The 26,339-nt window shown below is 45.9% G+C and overlaps 1 protein-coding gene across 5 annotated transcripts in view; it reads right to left on the bottom strand.

Moving 5' to 3' along the window:
* The window catches only part of sbf1 (SET binding factor 1), a 56,273-nt gene extending 29,934 nt beyond the window's left edge, over window positions 1-26,339 (bottom strand). Inside the window, exons 1-6 of one of the 5 annotated variants that reach the window (XM_079335014.1) lie at window positions 25,995-26,339; window positions 5,618-5,703; window positions 3,990-4,127; window positions 3,631-3,759; window positions 2,959-3,069; window positions 2,719-2,799 (exon numbers count right to left, since the gene is read on the bottom strand). In XM_079335014.1, the coding sequence (XP_079191140.1) occupies window positions 2,719-2,799; window positions 2,959-3,069; window positions 3,631-3,759; window positions 3,990-4,127; window positions 5,618-5,703; window positions 25,995-26,049 (600 nt within the window). In that variant the 5' untranslated portion in view covers window positions 26,050-26,339. Of the gene's footprint in view, window positions 1-1,230; window positions 1,309-2,718; window positions 2,800-2,958; window positions 3,070-3,630; window positions 3,760-3,989; window positions 4,128-5,617; window positions 5,704-25,994 lie in introns of all 5 variants that reach the window. The other 4 variants (XM_079335015.1, XM_079335016.1, XM_079335017.1 and 1 more) reach the window with 4 other exon arrangements.

The following is a 26,339-nucleotide window of genomic DNA, read 5'->3' as shown; positions in this document are numbered from 1 at the left end:
TTCTCCGGTATGTTCTTCTCTGCTCTTTTGTGATATTCTGATTCTGTTAGACAGAACATTAAAATAAAGGAAAATATTCGTATTAAAGCGCTCTGGAGAGCCACCACAGGGGGCGCTATCGTGAAATAAGATGTTCGTGTGGATTTGCCGGATGAATCTGGCCTATATATTAGGATAAGAACATGAGATCCTTACGATTAGAAAATTTGACACAAACACTTTGCAGTGTGTTTGCAGTTTATGAAGCGAAGCTGAATGTTTGAGTAGTTTAAAAAAAAAAAACAAGTATAAAAACATTGTATTAGCAGAAGGTGAGACTGTTTATTTCATGTTTGTCTGCGTTGCTAAAACAACATGTCCAGTAGCAGAGCGGAGTGGAGTCGTTCTGTTCTCTGAGGATAAACAGACAGACTCTGCGGTAATGACCGACACTCAGTGAGGCCCATAGATTAGTCCTGAGTGATTTAACAGTAACAGGAATGTGTGTGTGTGTGTGTGTGTGTGTGTGTGTGTGTGTGTGTGTGTTAGTCTCTTCTGAGTGGCCTGTGAGCCTCTCGATTGGAGGGAACAGGACTGTTTGTGCTCGGATGGAAAGAAACAGGACAGACTCATTTGTTAAAGCCTCCAGGATCTGTGAGCAGACGTGCAGGTGTTTGTTTAGTTCAAGTGAAACTGAGATATAACGCAGCTAATGTGACCTATCTTGTGTTCTAATGTGTGTGTGTGTGTGTGTGTGTGTGTGTGTGTGTGTGTGTGTGTGTGTGTGTGTGTGTGTGTGTGTGTGTGTGTGTTAGAGCTGCACTCGGCCTGTTGTTATGGTCTCTATGTGCGTTAATACAGATTAGATCTGACTCTGTCATTCAGATGCTGCGCTGCCCGGTAGGAGGCCATCTGCTGTCCCATATGTTCCCCTAACAACCGGACTACAACCTGCACGGCAACCGCAGTAAACCTGTCTGTTTCATTATGTGTAAATAACCAGTGCTCCAAAACCATAAAAAAAAGCGTGAACAAATCAAGTTGATGACAAAAGGAAAAAAGAAATTAAATGATTAACATGTCAAAAAGCAGAAGCATCATCGATCACAAATGATTTGAAATGATTACATGAAAGAAAAACAAACGCATTCCTTAAAGAAATGTCAAACTGGGGTCTGTTTGATCGACAGAATCAATCACATCAAGGAGCTGGATGCTGATTGGTGAAGCTTGCAAAAACTGGAAAGTTACCTGGAGACAGGCCAGCAGCCAGTCACAGGCCAGGACCTGAGGAAGCGTTTCTAAACTACAAACTGGGGACTCATTTATCTGTAACACAGAGGAACCAGTGTCCAGTAGAGTGCACACACATGACACACAGAAAACATCTGGAAACCAAACGAGGAGGGATCAACTCATGTGCATTAAGAGAAATTAGAAACTCCATTCTGTTTGTGCACGGCGTCGAATACGACTTTGATAGTTCAATGCATTAAACAAATGAGTGAAAAGGCAGAAAGAAGTCACTATTTTCTGGATGTAAACATTAGAAAACATGGCTGTCACAAAATATGAGAAATATGGGTAAACCAAGAAAAAATAAAATAAATAAATGTGAGAAATAAAAAGTGCTGCCCTGAAACTTTGGAAAGAAGGTCAAATATTGTTGCTTAGCGGTCGAGTTATTTCAGTTATTTAGAAAGTAAACAAAGATAAACAAAGAAGCAGAGCACAGTTCCAAGTGTTGAGATATTGAGTCTGAGATATGAAGTTATGCAACCAACAAAACAAACATGTTGTTTGGTTTGTCTGCTTCTAAATAGAAGGGTTGTTGTTTGCTTTCATAGGTCACTTTGACGTAATGATTCAGTCCGATCATCCACAGAGACGGCTCTCAAACGGACTCAATCTGAAGCCATTACATAAAAATTCACTGGAAAAAAAAAGGCTTGTTGAGTGTGCTTGTGTGGGACACGCTGAGGCTGATGATGAGACTGAATGACGCTCTGCAGAAACTTATCCATGACTCAATCAAACGTGCAGAATGTGAAGTGCATTATCCAAGTCTCTAAGTGCATGAATGCTTCGAGAAGTGCTTCCTCTTGAATCATAATTAAAGGTTCTATTACAGAATATAAAAACATGCTTCTTGTTTTTCCCAAGAGAACAAACAGAGCGAGTAGTGCCGTTTATATGTGAGCAGTATGTGACAGGAGGTTAGCATCCATTGAGTGAACGTCCCGTAAAATATTCAATAATAGAGAACCCAATCTTACTCCAAATACTCTGATGATGCATACGGAGCGAGTTGCATTATTCAAGAAGGGATTACTGACAGGCTCTGCTATCGTTTTGCACTTTTTCAACGAGGCAGCACATCTCGACAGAACACAAATGACTGAAAGGTAAATTTACTTTTAGGATTTCTATGCTAATGTCGCGCGACTGCAACAGCTCCTTCATGTTCTGCAAATGTTAGTGACTGAAACTAAAAGGTTGATGTTGTGGGAGGAGCTTCTAAATGCTGATCAACTTACTCTGAAGTAACTTTAAGGCACTTCAATCAATTTTGAAGTTTAGGCTTCATGTGGAAGCTAGCAGCCTTAGCAGCTAGTTACAAACTGGAGGCAGTTCAAGATCAACGAGGCGACCAATCGCTGCTCGAGGTGCACACATCACAAAGATGTGTACTTTTATCTTCTGGGATGCTGCCAGCTACGTGTAGGCTACTGATCATACCTGCTGCTTTTGGTATGATACAAAGAAATAGCCGGCTGCCAGAGCTCTACTTCTACATGCTTTCTCCATGAACAGGCTGCACTGCAGAGCAAAGAATGAGGTGACAAAAGAAGGGTATACTGCTTAGCAAAGGGAACAGAGGTGTAACAGCATGAACAATGGTCTCAGGTTTAGGCTTTGCAGAGTTTTCCTCTGGTTTGTGCAGGTGCAACGTGTGAGGGACTGAGGAGCAGACATTACCTGAGAGCCTCCAGCTATGGGGATGATGCATGTGAGGAGGTTTCCCACCACCGTTTCCAAGGGGACAGACGAGCCGTCGACATGGACGGTGTAGATCAGACCCAGACAGTTCTATTTGACACAGAGAGAGAGAGAGAGAGAGAGAGAGAGAGAGGTTAACAGAAACATGTAATGGACACGTACAGACCCAAACTGTTCACTAAGGCTCTAATTTGTGCTCAAAGTCCAGTTTCTCTGACTAATGTCAGTGCTCTTTGCTCTGAGCATGTTACACTTCCTCTGCCCTGGCATAAAACATGATCGAAGTATGTTCGAGGCCCCGAGTGTTCTGGCTGCCTCGGACTAAAATGACTCAGAATAATCCTCAAAGTCATGAAAGTAGCTGTCCTGCTCCGTGTGTGGACGCAGACTCGACCACCTGTTTTGTAAACTCAGCAGCACGCTTCATGATCCCCTACAGCCATGCACGTCGCTATGTAAAGAGGTGTTAGCTTAGTCCTGTGAGTACAGGCCAGCAGCACAGTACGGTGCCTCGTGTGAGAACTTCTGTATTTACACGCACATCTTGTTTTTCTCACATTTTTCTTTCAGCTTCACAAAATAAAAGGAGATATACTCGTGCTGTTATTTTGCACACGTTAAGGATTTGGAGCTGCGGTGTGTATTTCGTACCCTGAACACCTCGGTGTAGTCCAGCCGGGACACCAGCACCAGACTCTTGGGCGCAAAGACCCGAGCTGATTGGACGACAGCCGGCGCTTCATCCACCTCGTCTGCCTCGCTGGCCTCGGCCTTCTGCAGCTGAACACGGAGAGAAACATCGTCAACACTTTAGAAGACTCTCAGCAGTTATTTTATGAACCTTATTTATAGAGGGATTTTTGAAGGGATTTAAGGCTGAGCTGGGGTTAAGTGTCTTTCCCAATCGGACACATCAGACATGTAACTGCAGGAGCTGAGGATCGACGCCTGATTCCACCACTGAGCCACAGCCGCCCCAGCGTTCATGATCTCGATAACGTGTGTCTCACCTGTAGTCGGTCGAGGCCCTCCCAGAAGGTGAAGCAGGCACAGTAGTTACGGTCTGAGTTGATGTCAGTCAAAACCGCTACAAAGAAGGAGGCGGGCTGCCGCTCGGGAACCAGCTGCCAACCGCTGGGCTGACAGAACTACAGAGGAGGAGGAGGAGGAGGAGGAGGAGGAGGAGGAAGTAGGTGACAGGAGAGGGGAAACAGGGAGAACGATTAGTGTACACACTAACGTGGGTGCGTTATCAGACAGCACGTGCTCTTACAACAGCTCAGGGTGATTCACCCAGGGAGGGGCCGTCAGTGAGACAACAAAAACTCGCTCTGAAATCTTCCTGCATGATTAAATATTACACACACACACACACACACACACACACACACACACACACACACACACACACACACACACACACACACACACACACACACACACACACACACACACACACACACACACACACACACACACACACACACACACACACACACACACACACACACACACACACACACACACACACACACACACACACACACACACACAAAGAGCCTATGGACATGCATCAGAGGAGAGATGTGTGTGAGCTACACAGGGAGGAGCTGCCCTGGCAACTTCCTAACATCCTTATTTTTGGTGCAAACCAACTCAGTCCTTACAGAGTGAGCTGCAGCTTCCCACACACACGCACACACACACATGCACACACACACACACACATGCACACACACACACACACACACACACACACATACACAGAGTAAGCACTGAAAAGCTTTGCAGCTCATACCATCCAATCCCTGTCAGATGTTGTACTGTTATTTTAAAGGTTAGCGGTTTTCTGTTACATCGCACAGTTTCACATCAGTCAGTGTGGTAAAGTGATGACGACACCTGGACAGTCTGTCTGCAACTTAAAACCAGAAAATGACCCAATGCAGGGTTCTGTTTTTGTCACCGTGGAAACCAGAAACCAATCCCAACTATCACTGTCGTTTAGTTGGGATTGAATCGTATCAAAGTTCAGACGTTTATTTGGCACAACTATTCTTTGGATTTGTCGTTTTCTTATGGTTTGTCGTTTTCAGCTCTGCAGGTTGCAGGGATGTAAAAGGGAGAATATTCCAATATTTAGTTCCTTTGACTGAAATGAAGTAAGTTATGTTTATCTAAAACGGTGCAATGGTGAAAGGAAACTGGCTTTTTGTCAAAGATTTTTAAAGAGAGATTGTGTAGGTTAAAGTGTTCGTCCTGCTGAACACTGGTTATAACGCCGTTACTGTGGTGTTAAAGGAGTTCCTGTCCTCAGAGGACCGTGGAGCAGATAATCTAGCTGGTATTTATTAAATTACTTGCTTTGGACCAAAGTGCACGGCAAAAAAAAGCCTCTCTGGTGGAAGAAAGCTGCGGCTCTGTTGTTATCAGGCCATCGGGGTTAAACGGGTCCACTGTGGTTCTTAAGTTTGAATATTTTCTCACGTGTTGGTGTAAGACAAAAAAGATTTCCTCCAGTCTATAAATAATCCAAGCCTGGAGCGACTTTCTTCTAACTTTTCAAAACACCTTTGAGCAGACGCCACAGAACAGCCCCCTCACCCAGCTGAGACGGTGTGTGTAAGTGTTGGCTTACCAGCTCTATGCCTTGTGGGAACGGGCTGTCCTCCCAGTCTTTCTCAGGAAACCGCTGGAGAATGCGACCTTGACCCTCACCCTCCACTGCAGAGAGAGAGAGAGAGAGAGAGAGAGAGAGAGAGAGAGAGAGAGAGAGAGAGAGAGAGAGAGAGAGAGAGAGAGAGAGACAAGCGGAGGTCAGTGTGTTGTTTAGACTGTTTGTTTCTGTCAATAAGCCACTTAAAGTTAGGTGGAAGCACGTTGACATGGTGTGTGTTATCAATCGTCTCTTGGAAGATGGGCGGTCAGTGTTCACTACACAGATGACTTGTGAACACGCAGACACACTATCATCACATCACAGCGTCCTCTGTACTGATGTGCAATCACATGCAGATCTCACTGTGTGCATCAGTTCTGACCCGTTTCAATCACAATTAAAAGTGTTGTTGTTCGATTAATGGGTGAGGCAACACAAAGCTGCAGTAAACCTGGCATTGCATTGTGCTGGCCTCACAAACAAACAAACAAACAGGAAGCAACAACAGCAGTCAGGTTTTCAAATTAAGTGTTTAAACTGAAGCAGATGAATTTTATTTGAACTTTGCCCGTCAGTCTGAACGTCTTCAAAGGGAGAATGTTTGACTCGTTCTTGATCGCTGACGTGGATCGCTGCAGAAAGTCCGATACCTGATATGTGGTGTTAATATGATGGATCAGCTCAGGCCCAGCTCGAGTGCCTGACAGTCTTCTTTCTGTGTAACTGTGAATGTTCACACTTCTCTTTTTGTCTCAACTATTTGGTTTTGATTTGTGCACGCTTTGAGGCTATAGCTGCTGAAACACGGTGAAGCTCTGTGGGATCAATAAAGGCTTATCTTATCTTATCTTATCGATAAATCTGATGATTTCTAGCACGTTTACCTTTCAACATTAACTTCACGTGGACACAGCCAACTTCCTGAGACATCAACTTAATTATCACATTGTGAGTAAGCAACAGCAATAACACTCTGAGATTTTCTGGATAATGGGAGGCGGGCATTGCTTCCTTCAACTGTGCCAGTGCCGAGGACTCGAGGAAGTGTTTTGGTGGACTTCAAGGGTGAGGCGAGCTTGATGAGTGCGAGTTCGCCTCTTCTAGTCGAAACGTTAATTATTGTTCACGAAACCTGAAGAAGATCAAACTTTGTGAATGTGCCTGTTAAACAGGCTGGGATGTGTTGAAATGTTTAGTTGCTGCTTGTTAATGAGGCTGGTTAATGTTGGCTCAGGCCCGGCTCATCGCAGCGACACAATGACACAACAAAGAGAGACTTATGTAACCACCACAGGCCCGTCTTTCAGCCGAGCTCCATCTGAAGCCCGGCCAGCTGCTTAACGGCAGCATTCATCCACACAGAGAACACGCTCACACTCCTGATCCAAAGGATGACCATCCAGCTCGCTGGAAAAAAAAGGTTCCAGCGAGAGTTTAGACCCGAACCTGCTGAGGACTGAACGCTGCCTCCGAGGAATAACAAAGCCTGTGGACTTTTAGCAAGGGAACCTAAACAGAGACAGAGACACACGGAGACAATACACAAACAGAAAGTAGGCCAGCTCCCAAAACACACAGGGGAAAGTCGAGTGCTCTCCCTGGTGAACCGGGGGGGGGGGAGATGGGTGCGGAGGAGGCTTGTGGGAGTGCAGCTCGGGGACCAAAAGTCCCATTTCCACACAGCAGTCCGGTACGGATCGGTACAGTTTGGTTCCATTAAGCCTGATCCCCTTTGCGTTTCCACAGCCACCCGTGCCCTATTTGGTAGGCGGATGACGATAGCCGCTATGTAAATAGCATCATATGATAGCAGCTAACAGCTAACCGCTAACTAATAAATTCAACAAAAGAGAAAAACGCGACACAAACAAAACCAACGAAGAAGACATCCAGCAGTTCATCTCCTCTGTCACTGACATCATGTGACTCTTTACAGAAGGCTGTGTGCGGCAAGCAGAAATACAGACGTAAACAATCAGCTGTGTGTTACAGTCAATGGTTTAAACACGGCAGAGTTTTGTTTACTGTTGTCAGACGGGAAGTGACGATTCTTTCAACCAATCAGCGGACTGCAGAGTTTAGCTCCACCTTTTCGGGTCGGCTCCACATTCTTGGCACCCCAATGGAAGGCTCCCAAAAAGTGGGACGGTACGGATCCGTTATTTGGGAATCTTTCCCGGGATTAGTCTACGGAAACGCCGAAACAGGGCTAAAGTTATCAGACAGGTTTGTTTTCTTTTTGCATGGAGACAAAGTGGACCTGGTTCACTCTTCAGTGTTTGATAACAGGAAGCTGGAGAGGGAGGGACTCTGTTTTAATCTGTCACCACTATCAACAGGCAGAAGTTTGACTCTGAGCGCCACATTAAGATGGAGACATTATCTACATTATCAGTGTATTACTTCATGAACTAAATCAAATGAGAAAATGGCTAATTAAGAGACGCGTCATTTAGATGAAGGAGAACGGCAGAAAAAGAAAATGTGCTCGCACAAAAAGAAAAAGGTTTTTATTGAATCCGAACATTTGGAGCAGAGGTTTGTTATCTTCAAGTTACGAATTCAAATCAATCACATCTCCTTTAAAAACAAAACAAAGACTTCTGGACAGGAAAGCAGCCGTTGTTAAACATCGGTACCTGTTGGGATGATTGGCCCTTTATGTTTCAAAAAGAGAGTTCATCCTGCAGTTAACAGAAAACATCGTGAACAGTTCGCTTTAAGACGAGTGAACTACGGAGCACTCAGCTCGTCAGACTATCACAACACATCATCACTGAATCATAAAAAAGATTGTTCTCCTGATAAAACAAAGTGTCTTTGACACAGCCGTACATGCACAATGTTAACATCCAGTACATAAATTAATCGAGCTCAAGATAACTAAGAAGAGATTAAAGCTGCTGCTTCACACACGTCTGTGGAGATGCAGAGTCGGAGGACAGAGACTAATGCATCCAGGGACGACAACAAGGACAAGTGCTACTTTGACCTTTGACCTTTGTCAGTGTGTGTGTGTGTGTGTGTGTGTGTGTGTGTGTGTGTGTGTGTGTGTGTGTGTGTGTGTGTGTGTGTGTGTGTGTGTGTGTGTGTGTGTGTGTGTGTGTGTGTGTGGACCAGATTCTATTGAAGGTCAAGATTCCAAAGTCAGACTATTATCAGAACAACATGGCTGAGTCAGGATTAAAAAGAGGATTTTGATGTTCCCACTGTTACGACAAAAAAAAAAAAAGGATCTGAGTTGGTGAACAAAAACACATGTTGGTCACTGCCGCCTGGAGTCTGAACGTCGTCTTTGTTTCAACGCTTGGAATCATGTGACGGAGCCAACCCTCTGTTTTACTGCGGTGAATCATCTGGTGCTGATGCAGGCTGGGACTTGATGTCACCGAGCTCACGTGTCGCCTGATTCTGCCTTTTTTTTTTTAGGTTCTGTAGTGATGTGTTGGGCGTAGATGTCGACATGTAGGTGTGTCAGGAACACACACACACACACACACACACACACACACACAATGAGAAACCATACACAGCCAATAGTGAGGCAGGGTGGGGATCATTCAGCCAGTCAAAGCAGGACATCCTGCAGCCGAGGGAGGGGTGTATGCACGAGTCCGCTGGGAGGAACACATATGAAAAAACTTAAACAAAACTCCAGCCTGCTCCGAGAAGCTTCACGCAGAGGTCTGCACGGTACAAGAAGCTTCCCCTCGTCACAAGACACTCATTCCTGCTCTGATCCAATGATGAGGAGAGTCTGTGCATGTACACAAAAAAGGCATTTAAGGAATGCAAACAGGACTTATAGACCATCAATTAACTTGACAAAACCAACAATTACCCGCAGAGATGAGAAGCTCCAGGGGTGACACCGTGTACAGAAGCTAATTTCACACACAACAACGACACACACACAACTTTCAAAACATCTCAGCTGAACAAAAGCAAACTCCAGAGAAAGACAGGAGGAGGTTTGGGCTTCATGAAGCTGAAGTCCCGGCTCTTTAAAACAATGCCAGATTGCTCAACAACGCTTGGAGCTGTAATCAGTCACAAACAATGAGACGCGGTGAAAGCGGAGGGTAGTCCTCTCGGAGCAAAAATAAAATGCATATAAAGTGTTGGGGTGATTTTAAAGACTGATAGCACAGCTCGCTCTAACTGCACTCTCTCTCTGTTGGCTGCTCGAGCTTTAAGTCATATCAGCAGTCTGAAGAATATCTGTCCTATGTAATTGCAGCGTCCATTATTAAAGAAGCTTCTAGAAAAAGAAAACCGTACAGCTTGTTATCTCCATTTCACGACCCTTTGGAGCTAATTCAGCAGGTAGCAGAAAGTGAAAGCAAACTCTGCAGCTGTGACACTTTGTGCTGAGAGCTGTCAGGCAGAAGAGGTCAAAGGTCAGACACGGAGCTACAAGCCCGTCAGTCCGAGCAGGGAGCTGCAGGAACAGACACACACACACACACAGACACACACAGACACACACAGACACACACAGACACACACACACACACACACACACACACACACACACACACACACACACACACACACACGAGTTATATAAGATTACAGAAGAGCAGTGAGGCTTTCACACAGGGAATAAGATATTTCATATTAAGATCTCAAACTGACATCAATCCAAACTCCCTCCATGGAAAGTCTTAGTTACAAATGCAGTTATGACGTAGGGGTCAGAGTTCACAGACTGACTGTGAAGTGAAGCTAACCTGTGAGCACAGAGGTTTTAAAGGGCAGGCCAGGCTGCATGTTTTAATAGTCAGGGTGAGCCGATGTGCTAAAACCTGCAGCTCTTCAGAGTGTTGGTCTGTCACTTTGTCCATCTTCCTGGAGGGGCTGTAAGACCTCCTTTGACCTTTGGTCTCCTGATTATCATTTACCTTTCGAAGGTTCAACGCGATGCGTCACGATGAATGCATCCTTTATTTCTAACTGCACATGGCTGCTTTCTGGTCAAAGAAGACGAGCGATAATTCAGTGTTAAGTGGGACACATCGGACATGAAGCTGCAGAAGCTGAGAGTCGAACCATCAACCTTCCAGTTTAGAGACGACTGACACTACCAACTGAACTACAGCCGCCCCAAATAAAAGACAAACATCCAGCTGTCTCAACGCAGCGTCAGTGGGCGACAGTGGATGATGTTCTCTCTGCGTTCAGGTCACAATGCAGAAACGTAGAGACGATTCATTTCAAAACAAACGAGAGCACACTCTCATAGCAGGGATACAGGATACATCTGTGTTCACAGAAACAAACACAAACTAAAGGCCAAAGCTGTTTCTCCCAGAAGAGCTTACCAGCTGAGGAGCGTCGTGTTCTGTTGGCTTCATTACTGTGGCTGCTTGGATCAAACCAGCCATTATGAAATCTACGTTTTTGCCGACTCAGCAGAAAAAGCGGTTGCGTGTCACTGGATTGATCCGACGTTTGTTGGCAGAGCGACGCGCTGCCAAACACCACAGGCTCTACAACAAAACCTGATTATTCACACTTTAATTATTCACATTTACCGTACAGAAAGAGTGACGCAGTCTCACCCTGACAGGACCTGGTTCTCACATGAAGTCCAGTACTGTAGAGCTGAAGGTGCTAACTTCAAACACTGGTACAGTAAACAAAGCGGTGGCGTGCTCTTTAGGTTGCAACGACTCACATTAAAGTCCATAAGTGACCAGAGACGGTCGGCAGGCTCTGAGTTTGTACTTCACAAAACCATCAGTGTAGGATGAGAGCTCGAGCGGCGTACTGCAGCTGGTACACGACGAGGAGAAGCTGCACAGAAACTGAACATCAACTTTTCTGAACGCTATGAAAATCATCACACAGGAAGAAAAAGTTTTCTCTCTGGGAGACGACTGCGTCTAAAGTACCGGGGCGACTTATATTTCAGATTTACAGTAAATGACATATAAATCATATAAAGTTTCACTACAATAAGTGGTCAAGTGAAGAATATAAAGTACCTTTAAAAAGGTTAGAGTGCAGGATTCATGTACATGACCGTTCAACTTTATAAGATGTCCCCTGGGGACAAATAAAGTTTTTTGAATTGAATCGCCGTCTTCTTCTTCTAAGGCCAAATTTACGTCCAATCAGCGTTCTAATCCAAGGAGGTCTGTTCAGACTGTCTTTTCCAACAATATCAAGAATGAGCACCAGGGATTCGATAGTCTCATCTCACAGTCTGGAGGATGAGATTGTCCCATCGATATTTTGTCCCCCCCCCCCCTTAATCTGTAAACCTCCCATTTAAGCAAATAATCCAGGCCAATCCAGCAGAGCTAAACTCCTCCTGAAATATTGAGACCGTGTAAATCAAGAATTAATCACTGACCACATCGTTACCAAGTAGGATACTTTAGTGATCCCAGAGGGAACATTTGGGACGACCAATCAGCGAGCATCATCGATGTCATGAGCATAAATTCAATGTTTTATGTTTCTGCAGTTAATCTATTGAAAGCAAAGGGGATTTAAATCTGGACAACACACCTGACAGAAACTACAAACACAGAAGAAGAGGAAGAGTCAAACATTTCACGTCACAGTCAGATCCAGTTCATTGACTCCATCTGTGGTAACACACACACGTACACACACACACACACACACACACGTACACACACACACGTACGTACGTACACACACGTACGTGTACGTACACACACACGTACGTACACACACACACATACGTACGTACGTGTACGTACACACACACACGTACGTACGTACGTGTACGTACACACACACACGTACGTACGTACGTGTACGTACACACACACACGTACGTACGTACGTGTACGTACACACACACGTACGTACGTACGTGTACGTACACACACACACACACACACACACACACACACACACACACACACACACACACACACACACACACACACACACACACACACACACACACACACACACACACACACACACACACACACACACACACACACACACACACACACACACACACACACACACACACACACACACACACAATGTGCATGAACCAGGTGAATCAAATCGCATCAAACTGTTTGACCTTGATTTTTTGATTCCACCAGCGGCAGGTTGGCTCTTGGAGTTTAAGACATTTTTTTGAATCCATGTTTTATTCAGCAAACCGAGGAGCTCATCTTTAATTGATTCTCTCTTATAGCTAAAGAGGTCACACAAAAATCCTCGTTTAACACTTCATTTCACTTTGGTCACGTGAACTGCTGCTGATCAACATCGACCCGATTCTGACATCCAACGCCTCAAGTGCAGAGACAATTTACGTTCCGCTCCGCCTCAAAATTAATCAGTGATTTCCTTGTTAACCACAAAGATACATCCCGCGGTGAGTGCATGAATAGATTTGGCAAACGTCCTCCTTGGGTGTGGGATCCGAGCGCTGCTGTTTAGGAAATCGTAAGCAGAGCCGCTGATCATGTAAGAGCTATCAGCCTGTGGTGAGTGAGGAATGTAAAACGTGTGCAGTCAGTGGCCTTGCAGGGGTGTGACAGGCAGCAGACTCTTGATAAGGAAGCGATCTCAATCACAGCTTGATGGTAATCGATTCAACTATGTCGCTGCGTCTGATACAATATTGTCCATGTTGTGCACAGCCACTTTTTGGAACCGGATCGTCATGCAGCCTCCTCCTGATTTAGACAATTTCCTCCAGCAGCACAGTATATCCCCAGATCTCAAACTCTGGACAGAACGTTGAACTCCACCTGCAGTTTTCCATCTCTGCATCTTGCCTTTATTTCCTCCTGGACAGACGTTTCTGTGCACGACTTGCTGCAACAACCGGCCGTGCTTTGTTACAGGACTTTGCGGATCATATATGCACCGTGCACGCCACGCTCGCGACATCAACTTTTTACCAAACAAGGGTAAAGGTCGCCAAAGTGTGACAGCAAAAAGCAAGTTTAAAAGCACAAAGGAAAGCTCTACAAACACTTAGAAATCTCCACAGAGCTCGTTTCACTCGTCTCAATGTCGAGATGAAATCACTCAAATTCTAGACTGTAAACGTTGCCGTCAGGGACTTTCAGCGCCGTTTGTGTCCGCTCCTCGTGACTTGGACAGAGAGTATCTGCAGCTGTGCGTTTACACTGTGAGAAACACAATCAGCAAGTCACAATCGGTGCATTCACGGCCTTACAGTGCCGAGCAACCGACGGGGACTCCCTCAATGTGCAGACTGTGAACAGTCTTTTCAATCACGGCTCCGCTCTTTCTATTCAGCCAGTGATGGCCGCCCTCTTTCTCAAAGGTCCTCTCGTGTCCTTCACACTGCTTCAGCCTGGCCGTTTGAAAACGGGCTCTGAGTCGACCACGTCAGGCCATGTTGTTGTAAACGGGCGACTTCAACTTGAATACTACAAGCTTTGATTATTATTATTTAATCGACTGGTTGAATTCTGAACAACTGGTTGATAAAAAACTCTGACTGACATGGATCAGAAATAATCGATCGACCTCCATTCAACAAACATTTTGAACGTGCTTTTCTTCTCCTTTCGACGACAGACCCGATGAAAAATCTGCATCGTAATGTTGTGATATCGGCTGATTCAATTCCCGTATTAGTCGGGCTCATAGCGCTGAGTGAAGCCGCAGCATAGCGTACATTCTGCTGATGAACTCAACAGATAAACGGGCGCTCCTTTGAGATGGTGTGAATGTAAATCAGCAGCGTCTACATTACAGATGTGACCGCCTCACGGACAAGGAAGTCTTCCATGGAAGTCGTTTAACGCCAACTTCTGGCTACGCTTGTTCCCCGAGGCCGCATCGTCACACAGTGATCTGCGATGGCCGAAGGTTTCAAGGGCTTCAGAGGTTTAAGTGCCTCGAGCCAGAGAGGCAAAGATGAATGAAAACGTGTGAAGCCGAGCAGACGGCTTCGTGCTTTTAACACGCACGCTAAGAAACGAATCAAATACACAGAGAGAGCGAGCGGGTCTGTAGAGGATGACAGACGGGAGCAGAGCAGGAAATATGGGTCACGGGTACAGCTTGTGTGTTTCTGAGTGCGTGTGTGTGTGTGTGTGTGTGTGTGTGTCGGAGCAATGACTCCTCACACAGATGACTCCTCGCTGTGATGCTCTGTGACACAGGAGGGAAGCAGACCGGAGTGGTCATGTGATCTCTGATTGATGGCAGGCAGAGTTGAGATGAGAGTGTAGCTCTGTGTGTCTGTGTGTGTGTGTGTGTGTGTGTGTGTGTGTGTCTGTGTGTGTGTGTGTGTGTGTGTGTGTGTGAGGCTCTTGGTGCTGAACCAGACCACAGCTTCTCGTTTGCAGGCTTCCTAACCACAGTGACACGACATCAGGCCGTTTCCACAGCAACAGCAGCAATCGGGACAAAAGACCTTTGAGCCTTGTTTGTTTCCACGCGTCTTTGTGAGCACAAAAAGGAATGTGTGTTTAGATCTGAAACTCTGGTCAGAAAAAAAACTGGTCAGTTTAGTCTGAAGCAGGTTAACTTCTGCATGTACGGATACTTTCCGACACGGGTTTGCTAAAAAAAGACTCGGTGACCTTTTTTGGTTTTCAAACTGGGACTTCGCCTACAGGCCGGCACGACTTAGAAAAAGACTAAAACGTGAGCGGGAGTCAGGAGACGTGAGGCAGCCCTTTGTCTCTTATCAGTCTGACCGTTTCAACGTAAATTCATGTAAATTAGAACACAGATTAGTTAAGACGAGCCCTGCATGACATTACAGGATGCAACGTTCAAATACATTGTTCAGTATTGCAATAATGATGTGAAGTGCAATGAACAAACACGAGCACATCTGCATGTTTAACACACGACTGCCTGGGTGTGAAACTTGCTCCTCCTGAATCCAACAAGTGTTTGATTTTTAAATCACTGAATTAAACCTGAGACAGAAGCAGACGGCGAGCTGAGGCTGCATCAACAATGATCACGTGCGTTCAGAGGAAGCAGGTTTAACTGACGTGGGACAGGCACAGTGAGAGAGGACAGTGACCATAGTGTGACACGGTGGCTGTAAAACATGCTAAGGTCATTGTTGTACAGCAGTACCAATACATCGATTGCGATCTACCAGTCGATCACAAAGGTCGTGTGGGTAGATCGCACAGCATTATAAAAAGTCAGCCTATCGTCTGAACCCTGGTTTTGGTGCGCTGCGAACAGGAGATCATTTTGACTTGGTCATTTTATAAGTCGCTCGCATGCCGAAAAAGCGCGAGCCCCCCTTCTGTAGACCAAAGACTCGGAGATGAGAGGCCTCAGGAGACGCATGCAGAGCAGGTAGGAGGGAACAGCAGCTGGAGATCACCGCTCTGGTTAAACATGATGGATGGAGAACGTGAAGCAATAACAAAAATGGGAGTCAACCCGCCGATTGAGACAGGACAGATTTGTTTAATAATAATTTATTCTGTCCTGGGATTGAGATGGAGTAAAACACCACACTCGTGTCCACCTCTACTTTATGAACCAATTATTTTCCACCCCAAACGCATAATGCAAAATGATGAAACTGGTATCCATTGTGCAGAACTTTAACATGAGACATATGTGATCATGAGCACGCTCAGAGGGTGTGAGTGAAAAGCCATGCAACACAGAGTTCAAGTTTTTGGGTTTGAAAAGATGAAATATGACATCATCATGACGAGACGCTGCAGACAGCTCTCCCGCTGTCCACCCAGTTTATATACTACACACACACTCATTCAGGCACACACACACACATACGCAGGGGGACGGTCCTGTTGAGTCATTTGAAGAAGCGTGAGTCATCTCTGATTGAAATCAGCAGACAGGGGCCTCAGACAGAGGAACTGTCAAGGCTGTTTTCACCTGAACATTCCCCCCTCTGAATGTCCACAGAATCTCCCCTGACATCCTCCACATGTGTTCACACATGCACCTCACAGCGGGAGGTCGTCCACGTCGTATGGGGCCAGACATGACATGAAAAGAAAGAGGTGAAGGAGCGATAAACGACACGATAATGAGAATATTTCCCTTTATATAATGCAGGCGTTAAATTACGTGGCATGCAGACTGTGTGTGCACCGTGCAGCTGTCACAGAGTAACGTCACTTATAAAAATGTGGTTTCTTGCGTTCACACATGCAGATCAGTACTGTGAACAAGGCTCAAGTTAGAGCTGTCTGAATGAGGTGTCAGATGACGGTATAAAAACACGAGCCAGTCCCTGTTAGAAACCTACTGTCTGAGCCGAGCTGAATAAAGAGGGAAAGAAATAACTCGGCTCCATCTGGCAGCCGCCGTCGCCCTGGAGACAATGTGGGACATTTTCTTTGTGCAAAAGCTCTTCAGCAAACTCACATCCTTCCTGCAAAACTAATGACCCCCCCCCCTCCTCCTCCTCTCCAGCAGCAGAGACCTCTAAACAGAAAAAAAGAAAGGCTTTCCAGGAGAGGAGACAAACGACACCGTAGTTCCAGCTTCACTAAAAATCTGAATCACATCCATGGATGATCCACTACAGGAGCTTTCTTTTTGAGTCTGCAGGTATCCTGTCTGCTAGTTGGCTCTCTTTCAGTATAAACAGATTATGAAAACCTGCCAATTCACAAAAACATAGAAAATCGACTTTCCAAAGGTTGCTGAAGTCCTCGATACTTCTCAATACCACCGCTTTTAAAAACAATCTCAGTCACAACAATGATGCTTCAAACTATTTCAGAAGACAAGATGCAGAAAAGGATGAATGGATCCATCAGATAAGAGGAAAGACGACTCCTCCACATTAAGGTTGTCATGGCGTTTCAGACGTGTGCAGGAAGCTGCCTGAAATGTTTTTGATTCACGTCCAGATATGATCGAAACACTGGGCGCCTTGGTGTTTCCATTTTTTTTGCTGCTGTGCTTTTAAAACAGATTCAGATAAAGTCTGACAGGACGATCAGGCCAACCTTCATTCAGCGTGTCGAACTCGTATCAATGCTTCATTTTCCACTCATCACGACCTGTGCTACGTTTCACATCAGCACACTGGTCTGAATGGCTTTTATTTGCTGATGAAGTGAAATGTTAAATTTCATTTGGCTTCATTTTCATTTTCATTAATATTTAATATTTGCTGACTGTGGATTCATTTATTCGAGTACAGGGGTTTCCAAACTAAAACCCTTTTCAGGTGTGCACTCCTGAAATGTAAAGAGGTTTTAAGGAGGACACACCTGATCTGGCTGTTCACGCTAACGTAATGCAGCAGTTTAAATACGTGCTTGGAATCGTGCCGGTTGCGTATTGATCTCAGCGAATAAGAAGTCACCGCGCTCTCCGACTCGCTGCAGGTAAATTCTCCTGACTATACTCTGCTGCGTTCTCACATCACATCTGATGACTCTCGCCTCCCTCAGAAGACCCCCCCCCCCCCCCCACCCCCCCCCCCCCCCCCCCCCCCCCCCCCCCCCCCCCCCACATATCTGATTTGTGAAGCTCATGAGCTGTCCTCCTGAAACGATCTACATATATTTTTCAGCATTGCATGTGTGACAATGAAAGAATTCAAACAGGAAATGATGCGTGCTCTTCAAGCGAGCAGCTCCTCTTGAACAAGATGCCCACAAACGTTTCCGTGTGCTACCCCACATTAGCGCGACAGGAAACATGATCACTGTGGGCTAATGCACTCAATCACAACTTCTCTGCTGCCTTCATCTGCAGCACAATAACATCCCTCTCCTCTTCCCTCTTACATCACCTCAACTAAACATTGACAGAAAGTCAGATTGTATTTAGCAGTAAATGAATCCATAATTCTTTCTTCAGTCTGCATTAATCGCCCACACACGGCCTTGACACGATCCCAGAAATGTCATTTGAGAAATGATACAAGTACAAAATAAAACATCATCGCTTCCTGTTTCAAGACCACAGGGCACGAACAACCTCAGGTATCACATGTCAGGTCTTTTCTTGCCACAAACTGCACGCCATCGACGTAAACTGTACAAAAACATTGTCAAAGACTTGCCAATGAATTTGTACATTTGAACTGTGCTCTCTCTCTCTCTCTCTCTCTCTCTCTCTCTCGCCCCTTAAAGAGGTAATAAATAAGTGATATAATCTGTAACATTGAAGAACAAGACGTGCGTTGAATCCCTCGCTCTGCATAATTGACCTTGTGCTTCTGCAGATTTTAATTATTCGCACATTCCTTTCAGACTTCTGCCATTTTAAGAAAGACTCCAAATAAGCAGGATTACAGCCGTGATGTTTGCATAACCAATCACTGACGCAGGAACCTTTTTTTTTTTTTGGGGCCGTTATGTTGAACAGCCTCCATCTTCCTTGTTTGGTGGATGCATGTCAGCCTGTGAAAGGTTGAACAATCAAACATCACTCACAGAGTGACGTAAAGCTCTAAAGCTTCGACTGTAATCTGCACAATCTTTAAACAACACAGACCTCCTCGGGGGGGGGGACAAAGACGTGCTGTAAGTACAGCGCAGTGATAAAGACATCAAACCAGGTCTGGACCAATAACCGACCTTTAATCTGCACATTTAAACCAATCACAGAGTAGATTAGAGCGGGCACAGAGAGTGTCTGGGAGGCAGATTTTCCTTTTTTTTCCTTGAAGGACACATTTGACCTGGAAAGTGTCTTAATAAAGACGAGACTTAATCCTCCGACACCAGTCATCCTCCGTCACCTTCACTGTTTAAGGCTTCCATTTGCCGGAGCGCGACGCATCAATCTAGCGCAGAAAAAAAAAACAAGCTGGACAGGAAGTCAGAACCCGAAAAAGAACATTTAATAAACATCTGATTTATTTGTTATATATTATGTGTTCATACGGTTTATATAACATGCGATGCACACATGAAGTCCCACTGTCTGTGATGTTGTCAGAGTCGTGTTTATGCTGACGGCCCGGCCAGCAGGCTCCTCCCCCTGCGTATAAAAGCTGTTTGAGTGAGCGACTCGAGAGAAGAAGAACACCAATACCGACTGCTGATTTGAACGTCAAGTTAGCGTTTTAAGATCACAGTCTTTCTTAGCTACGAGCTAACTAAAGAGCGCTAACACAACAATGCAGCTCGAGACGAGGACAAGTCTGTCTCCTGCTCGCGCTTAATTATGGCGCGTTTCAATTAGATAACTCCTGATAACACAAGGAGAGACGGGTTGGAGGAGTGATGCTGAAAGGGGGGCGGAGCCTTCAGTGCTATCAGGGCGAAGCTTTCACACTGCTTTGGTCGCAGGCCTCCTGGAGATCATTTTCAATGCTAATTACCTCGGTGATATTTTTCAGCTAATTGATTCACTTCCAAAACATCACGACGACGTGCTGAGATGTTCTGTTAAAGAAAACAATAGAAAACAACAATAATCCAGACACTAGAATCAGAATTTTGTTGAATATTACAACAAATACTGACGGAGGTGAAATCTAAAATGTGGAACACAAACCATCATGGGCAGGTAAATAAAGTCATATTTATGCAACATTCAAAGCACATGGACTCACAGTCTCGAGCCTGAACCAACATTACACCCAGCAGGTGTTTAACCCACTCAGTGTGTGCACTGATGTATTTTCAGCACAGCCTCATCCAAGCAGCCTCACACAGCCATCTCTTCTAACCCTCACCACCCCCCTTATCTAAAGATCAGGAGGGGTCCGGACACGCTGGAATCGGCCCTCAGGGATCTCAAAGATTGCTCCCTTGGGCTCCAGCAGGCCGACTGTGAGGAGCTCTGACTCAGCCTTTGTCCCGAGAGGGGACCGAGACATTCCCTGAATTCCAGGGAAACCATCAAAGCACGAAAGGACCAGGGCATCCCTAACACACACACACACACACACACACATTTAGATACAGATTTCTGCTGTCGCTGTCTCTTTTGATAAACTGTATTTCACAGCGATTCTTGAGCTCTTGACCTATGGGGCTGTCGATGCGTGCTGTCCAGTTCATGCACACACGTGTATTAGCTTCACAGAGCTACAGCTATTGAATGGATATCATAAGTTAGCATTACAGCTAACTTCAATCTAAGCACTTTGAGGCCTGCTGTTCATCCCTCTTGGATCTGTGTACAGGTCAACTTGGGGTATCCTCTTTGACCATTTCACTTGTGAACGTTAAGGAGGCAGCCCTAATCTAAATCTAAATGTGGGCCCAGGCGTAAGGTCTCCACGGCCCCCTGGGGTGCAAACGATATTTACGACTTAACAGACACAAACTGTATTTGAGTATAAAGTTTATGACAGGAGAATGAGAGTGAGTGCCGGGGGAGGTGGTGCGCAAGCCCTGCGTGTGTAGAGAAGCATGTTTCAGCATCCCGACCCCCGGCACACACACACACACACACACACATATTGCACACATACGTTCACACATTAACGCACACACACTCTTCTCTGTATCTGTGTAATAGGAATGAGGGAATGAGGGCAGTGTTGGGGCCCTGGGGCCATCGTCCTTCCTCATGAATAACAAGTATTCAGCACAGCAGACAACCACACACACACACACACACACACACACACACACACACACACCAGCAGTGATACGAGGGAGGTTTCTCCAACCGACCGCAGCCACATGACAGCTCTAACTAGTCGGCTGCCAATACATTTCCGGCTCTTTTAATTACAAAATTATAAATGTGAATTCTTTTTTTGTTTCCATACGTTTACTAAAGATGATGTCTAAGAACTTTTCGGAGCTGCTGACACTTTATTTTTTCTAAAATTGGTAACAGTGGAGAGTTTCGATGTCTAATTGTTTAGTTAAAGTTAAATCAATGTGCAGGGGGAAAAAAATGAAAATATGATGCTCTGCATATCAGAAATAGATTTTAACAATGTGATAAATATCAGCATATTTATCATCAGGAATTAGTAGGTCGAGTTTTATCATTGCTCACCATAACCATGCACCCTGCATGGGGGGGGGGGGGGGGGGTTGCCATGGAAACACAGAAACACATTGACAGCCACAAACATTCAGGCAGAGAGCAGAGAGCAGCTCCCGCCAGCACACAGACACAGGAGCGTCAGTGCACCGCAGTCAGCCTGTCCCCCTATGAAAGGCAGATTGTGACGGCTATTTCTGGAGGGCTGAAAGGCTGCTGCCCGGCGATGGAGCGGCAGAGGAAGTGGCCGGCCACAGGCAGGCACTGCTGGCAGCATCACACACACACACACACACTCACACACTCACACACTCTCACACACTCCTCTCTCCTCCACTCACTTCATGTTGCTCTCAATCTGAGCTTCATGGAGGCGGCACTCGCAGTAACACTTTGAGTACTGAACGCACCGATGAGCTCCTCTAAAGGAGTCACAGCTTTGTCCCCAACATTACCACGAAAGGAACCGACTGAGTCAAATATTTAAGACTTTTCAAAAGCATGACCGACTGTATCGGTCAACAGGACAGCCAATCAACCCATTCAGGATCTTTGCATGCTTTGTTGTGATTGTTGCATCCTGAGCATGAAATGATTGATTTTGAGCTTTTTAAAACATTTACAGTGAAAGTCGCTTTTAGTTTATTGTTTCCACTCGGAGCATGCAAAAAACTGTTGCAACAGTTTTTAGTCTCTTAAGTAGCCTTACCAAAGAAAAAGGCTCGGGATTACAGCAACTCTGACAAAATGTGCTATTTTTGCATAGACGGGTTGATGACGGAGGGGCAGATGACGGAGGTGCAGATGGCCTCGTGGTTGTGTCGCAGACGATGTGTGAAAGCTGCGGTCGTGAAGGCAGGCATGCAACCCGCCGTGCAGCTCCTTTCCTGCATGTCATTGCAGGATCTGTCCCCGTGGTTTACTTCTCTATCCGTCCTGTCCTATGTGAATGGAGGCATGTGAAGCCACATTTCCAATGATGGCACCTTTGCTTCATCAGGCTACTAAACACGACTGAGGCCACGAGAGGCCTGACACATCGGATCGTTTCTGAGCAGGAGCTGCACATCGGTTACACAAATGCACCGATGGGAGACGTCATGACTCACGTTGCACCCTGGGAAATTTTGACAAAAACTTGACGCAAACTGACCGAAGCAATAAGCAGCTAGCTGCATGGAATAAAATCACATTTTCATCACTATGACAACATGAGTACTTTCAATAAACATAACACAGCATGCTGATCACAGAACAAACAGCCTGAGATTTATAGACATAACGGCCGGCGTGCACACTCTGCCTGCCCTGTGTGCACCTCTTTGTGTCCTCCCCTGCCTTGAATGTTGTGAATGGGCCGAGCTTGACTGTAGGCAGCAGGGGTGTGTGTGGTTGTCACTCCAGTCTGAAAAAAAAAAAAAAACAATCCCGCTTTCTGTTTCAGGCTGTTGTGGCAATGACCAACCAGCACCCTCAAACTGCACCGCCAGAGGCTCACAGATGGAGCTACAATAGAGCCTGTATGCTAGCATCTGTGTGTGTGTGTGTGTGTGTGTGTGTGTGTGTGTGTGTGTGTGTGTGTGTGTGTGTGTGTGTGTGTGTGTGTGTGAGACTGCATGTGCGTCTCTCTACTTTGTCTTGAATGAGACCGCCTAACACATTCACACACGCACACAAACACACGCCCCTTCTTTTGGTTTTTCAGACGTGCACAGGGAGACAATCTGGATTCTCGTTCTAAACATAAGTCTCCCTCGGGTCCTCTACCCGGCTTCCTGTTTGGGCCTCGGACTGCGGATCCATTTAGCTGCTGGGTGCTCGCCGCGGCTGGAGGAACCGCTGTCAAAACACAGTGACATGCTGGAGAGTTTCTCAAGAGACCCTCGAACAGAGGACCACACCCAAGTGGCCACTGTGGATCTTTCTAAACCCACACTGGCTCTAAATTGGATCCACTGATAGCATAACTTAACGTCTGTGTCGAGCACAATGTTAGAAACCTGACACCTCCGAGACAAAGTGAGGGAGTGAATGCCCTCGGATTAGACGAGACAAACTGTGTTTTTTGTTTTTTTTCAATGAAGCAGGAACAATCGAGGGAAGAGCACAGACTGTGATCTGCCTGCAGGCCGCTCTGTGTGTAAACACCCAGCAGGTTTCTGTTGGTGGCAGCGGCAGATGAGCAATGATGATGTCAGCCCTGAAAACCTGTCAGTGCCCATGCTCGCAAAAACATTCCTCGAACTGAGCGACAAACAGCAACTACTCACAAACACGCACAAAAAAACACACACTGACTCACACACTAACACACACAGGATGCATGAAATATTTAGACACCAGAGGAAACTACTGGGCTGCAGAATTCCTGGTATTCTTCTTATGATCGAGGAGCACTGTTCATTTTTAGTTACAAGTGTTTTTTTTGTTGTTGCAGTCAATCAGTAAGAAAAGCACAAAAACTTTATTTGAATATAGAACTAAACTAGTTTAATACATTTGCTAAAAAATATCACAAGTCTGGGGCTTCAGGCTCTCAATGCAACCTTCACCCGAACAACTTGTGCTGAGTTTGACGCAAAAATGGATTATTGATTGGCAGGCATGCTTTTAAAAGGAACTTTAACTGCTCCAATATTAAAACTGGATACGCTGTCTTCACTTTCCTAAACTGTCTTTAAATAAAATGTTATTAAAAAAGGCAAACATCGAGGTCACTCATAAATGTGACAACGCGTTGCATCAACACAAATCACAACAGCTGTGATTGGTCCACTTGGTATCTGTGCACCGAGACTACCAGCGACACAGACAGCAGCAAACAAAAGCGTGGGCCGCCTACGCAGGACAAAGTGAGGCAGAGAGAAGAGTCCACGTGATTTTCACACTGCTTCACTTTGTTCAGAAACTTTATGTTGACAAGCCGAGCGTTAAAATCACTCTCCATCTCTCCTCGCCACAAGACACAAAGTAGAGCATGAGAGAGTTTGAAATAGCAAAGCATGCAGAAGTGCATCGCCTTCACTGCAAGATGCTCACTTAAGTCCGCGGTGATGATGATTATGACGGTAACAACGCTGTTGCATCTTCTGAAGATGTTTGGAACAACAACGTGCCTCCACCTAGAAACTTCCGTAGACTTACAGTAAACAGTGAGGCAACAGTAAAGGGGGCAACACCAACAACCATCATCACCCTTAAGTGTTTGGTTTTACAAGCATGGGAGCCTTGATCCATTAAAGCCATTGTGGCTTTAATGTCTGGTTCCCAGATGCTTTTTACAGGCTTGTTCTGCTCTGCATTGCATGCAGGCAGGAAGGAGCGTTTGTGCAGCGTTTGCAGTGTCCACGTTATAACATCCTGTATTCACCGCCCCTGAACTCTGAAAGGAGAAAATACAAGATGCAAGAAGTGCAATCAGAAAAAGTGATGCAAGTCGTTGAGCTAAAAGTCAGTTCTGTGGATGCTTTTAGCTGCAGGGGACTCGTGATGTTACAATTTGCCTCTTCTGAATAAATCATAGGTAAAAATCCACTCTGAATAAAACACTACAATGTTACAAGATGCATGCCTTCATAGGATATGAGGGTTGAATATTTCATGATTAAACGGGCCATTATACTGCACAGATCTAGGCCAAGGCTCAAGCCAAAGGGAGGGAGAGGGGGGCTCAGATAACGGTCCAAACCCCGTCCCAGCAGCAACACAAGGGAGGGGGGGTGGTGAACAGGGCTCCGGTCCGAGGGGGCGCAGGGAGGGGCAGGGCAATCTGGGTTAATCCACACGAAACACAGACAAGGAAAACAATCAGCGACCACAGCATCGATTTCCAGTTTAAAAATCCAGCTTAAAGCGGAAATCAGCACCGTGGTCACTGGTTAGGCTGTCCCAAGTGAACTGATGTGGATCCTGCAGCACTGACACCCCGCTGACCGGCAGCCTTCCTCCATGTGTATATCTTGCTTTTAACAGTGCTTTTAATACGTTGCATTTGCTAGATTTGTTTGTCAGGAAGATGTGGCAGAAACTGTGAAACGGTTGAATAAATCCGTCTTAGGTCACAGCCAGCCAGCCAGCCAGCCCCCCACCCCCCCGTGCTATCCCGGCTAACGTTAGCTCCTAGCGGATAAAGTTAGCCCAAGTTTTCTGTCAACAGAGAGAGACAGTTCATTTTGCTAAAGCTACAACATGACTGGAAGTGAAGCACCGACAAAGACTTGAGCGCTCAGTGTGCTAACATCAACAAAAAATGCGGGACACCATACTGACAAGCTGGCATTTGAGTTCACTAATCCCGTGAGGCCTGCGCATCCCCGGCCCACAGTGAGCGGCTTATACGCAGCTGACAGAGCCCAGCTCGGGTCAGCTGTGATTAGCGGCCCGACCCGTCCCCGCCTCCCAGCCGTTAGTGCTAGCATTGCAGGCTAACTCAAACACCTACCTCGCTTGTCGAGGTCGTAAGTGACCACTAAAAAGTAGTCGGCGAGCCTGGCCATCTTGGGAGCTCACGGCGACAAGCCTTTCTCGATAAATCCTCTTCTGCTTTTGTCGTCAGTACTCCATTTACGTCCTACCGGCAATAGACACATCACAGGGAACGGTAGCATCCTTACAGCTGCACCCCGCCGCCATACTGTCAGTCTGCCTTGCCCTGACAGCGGAGAGCCGCGAGTCTGCGCACTGAGGGGCCTTCAGGGAGGGGCCGCTCGGCAGGAATGTCCCATGTGAGGAGCCAAACCAGCTCAGGGGCCAAAAGTCTGACCAAAACCTATAATAAAACCCAGCA

This window comes from Symphodus melops (assembly GCF_947650265.1).
Source record: "Symphodus melops genome assembly, chromosome: 22".
Taxonomy (NCBI): Eukaryota; Metazoa; Chordata; class Actinopteri; order Labriformes; family Labridae; genus Symphodus; species Symphodus melops.
This window is presented reverse-complemented; position numbering and strand designations above follow the sequence as displayed.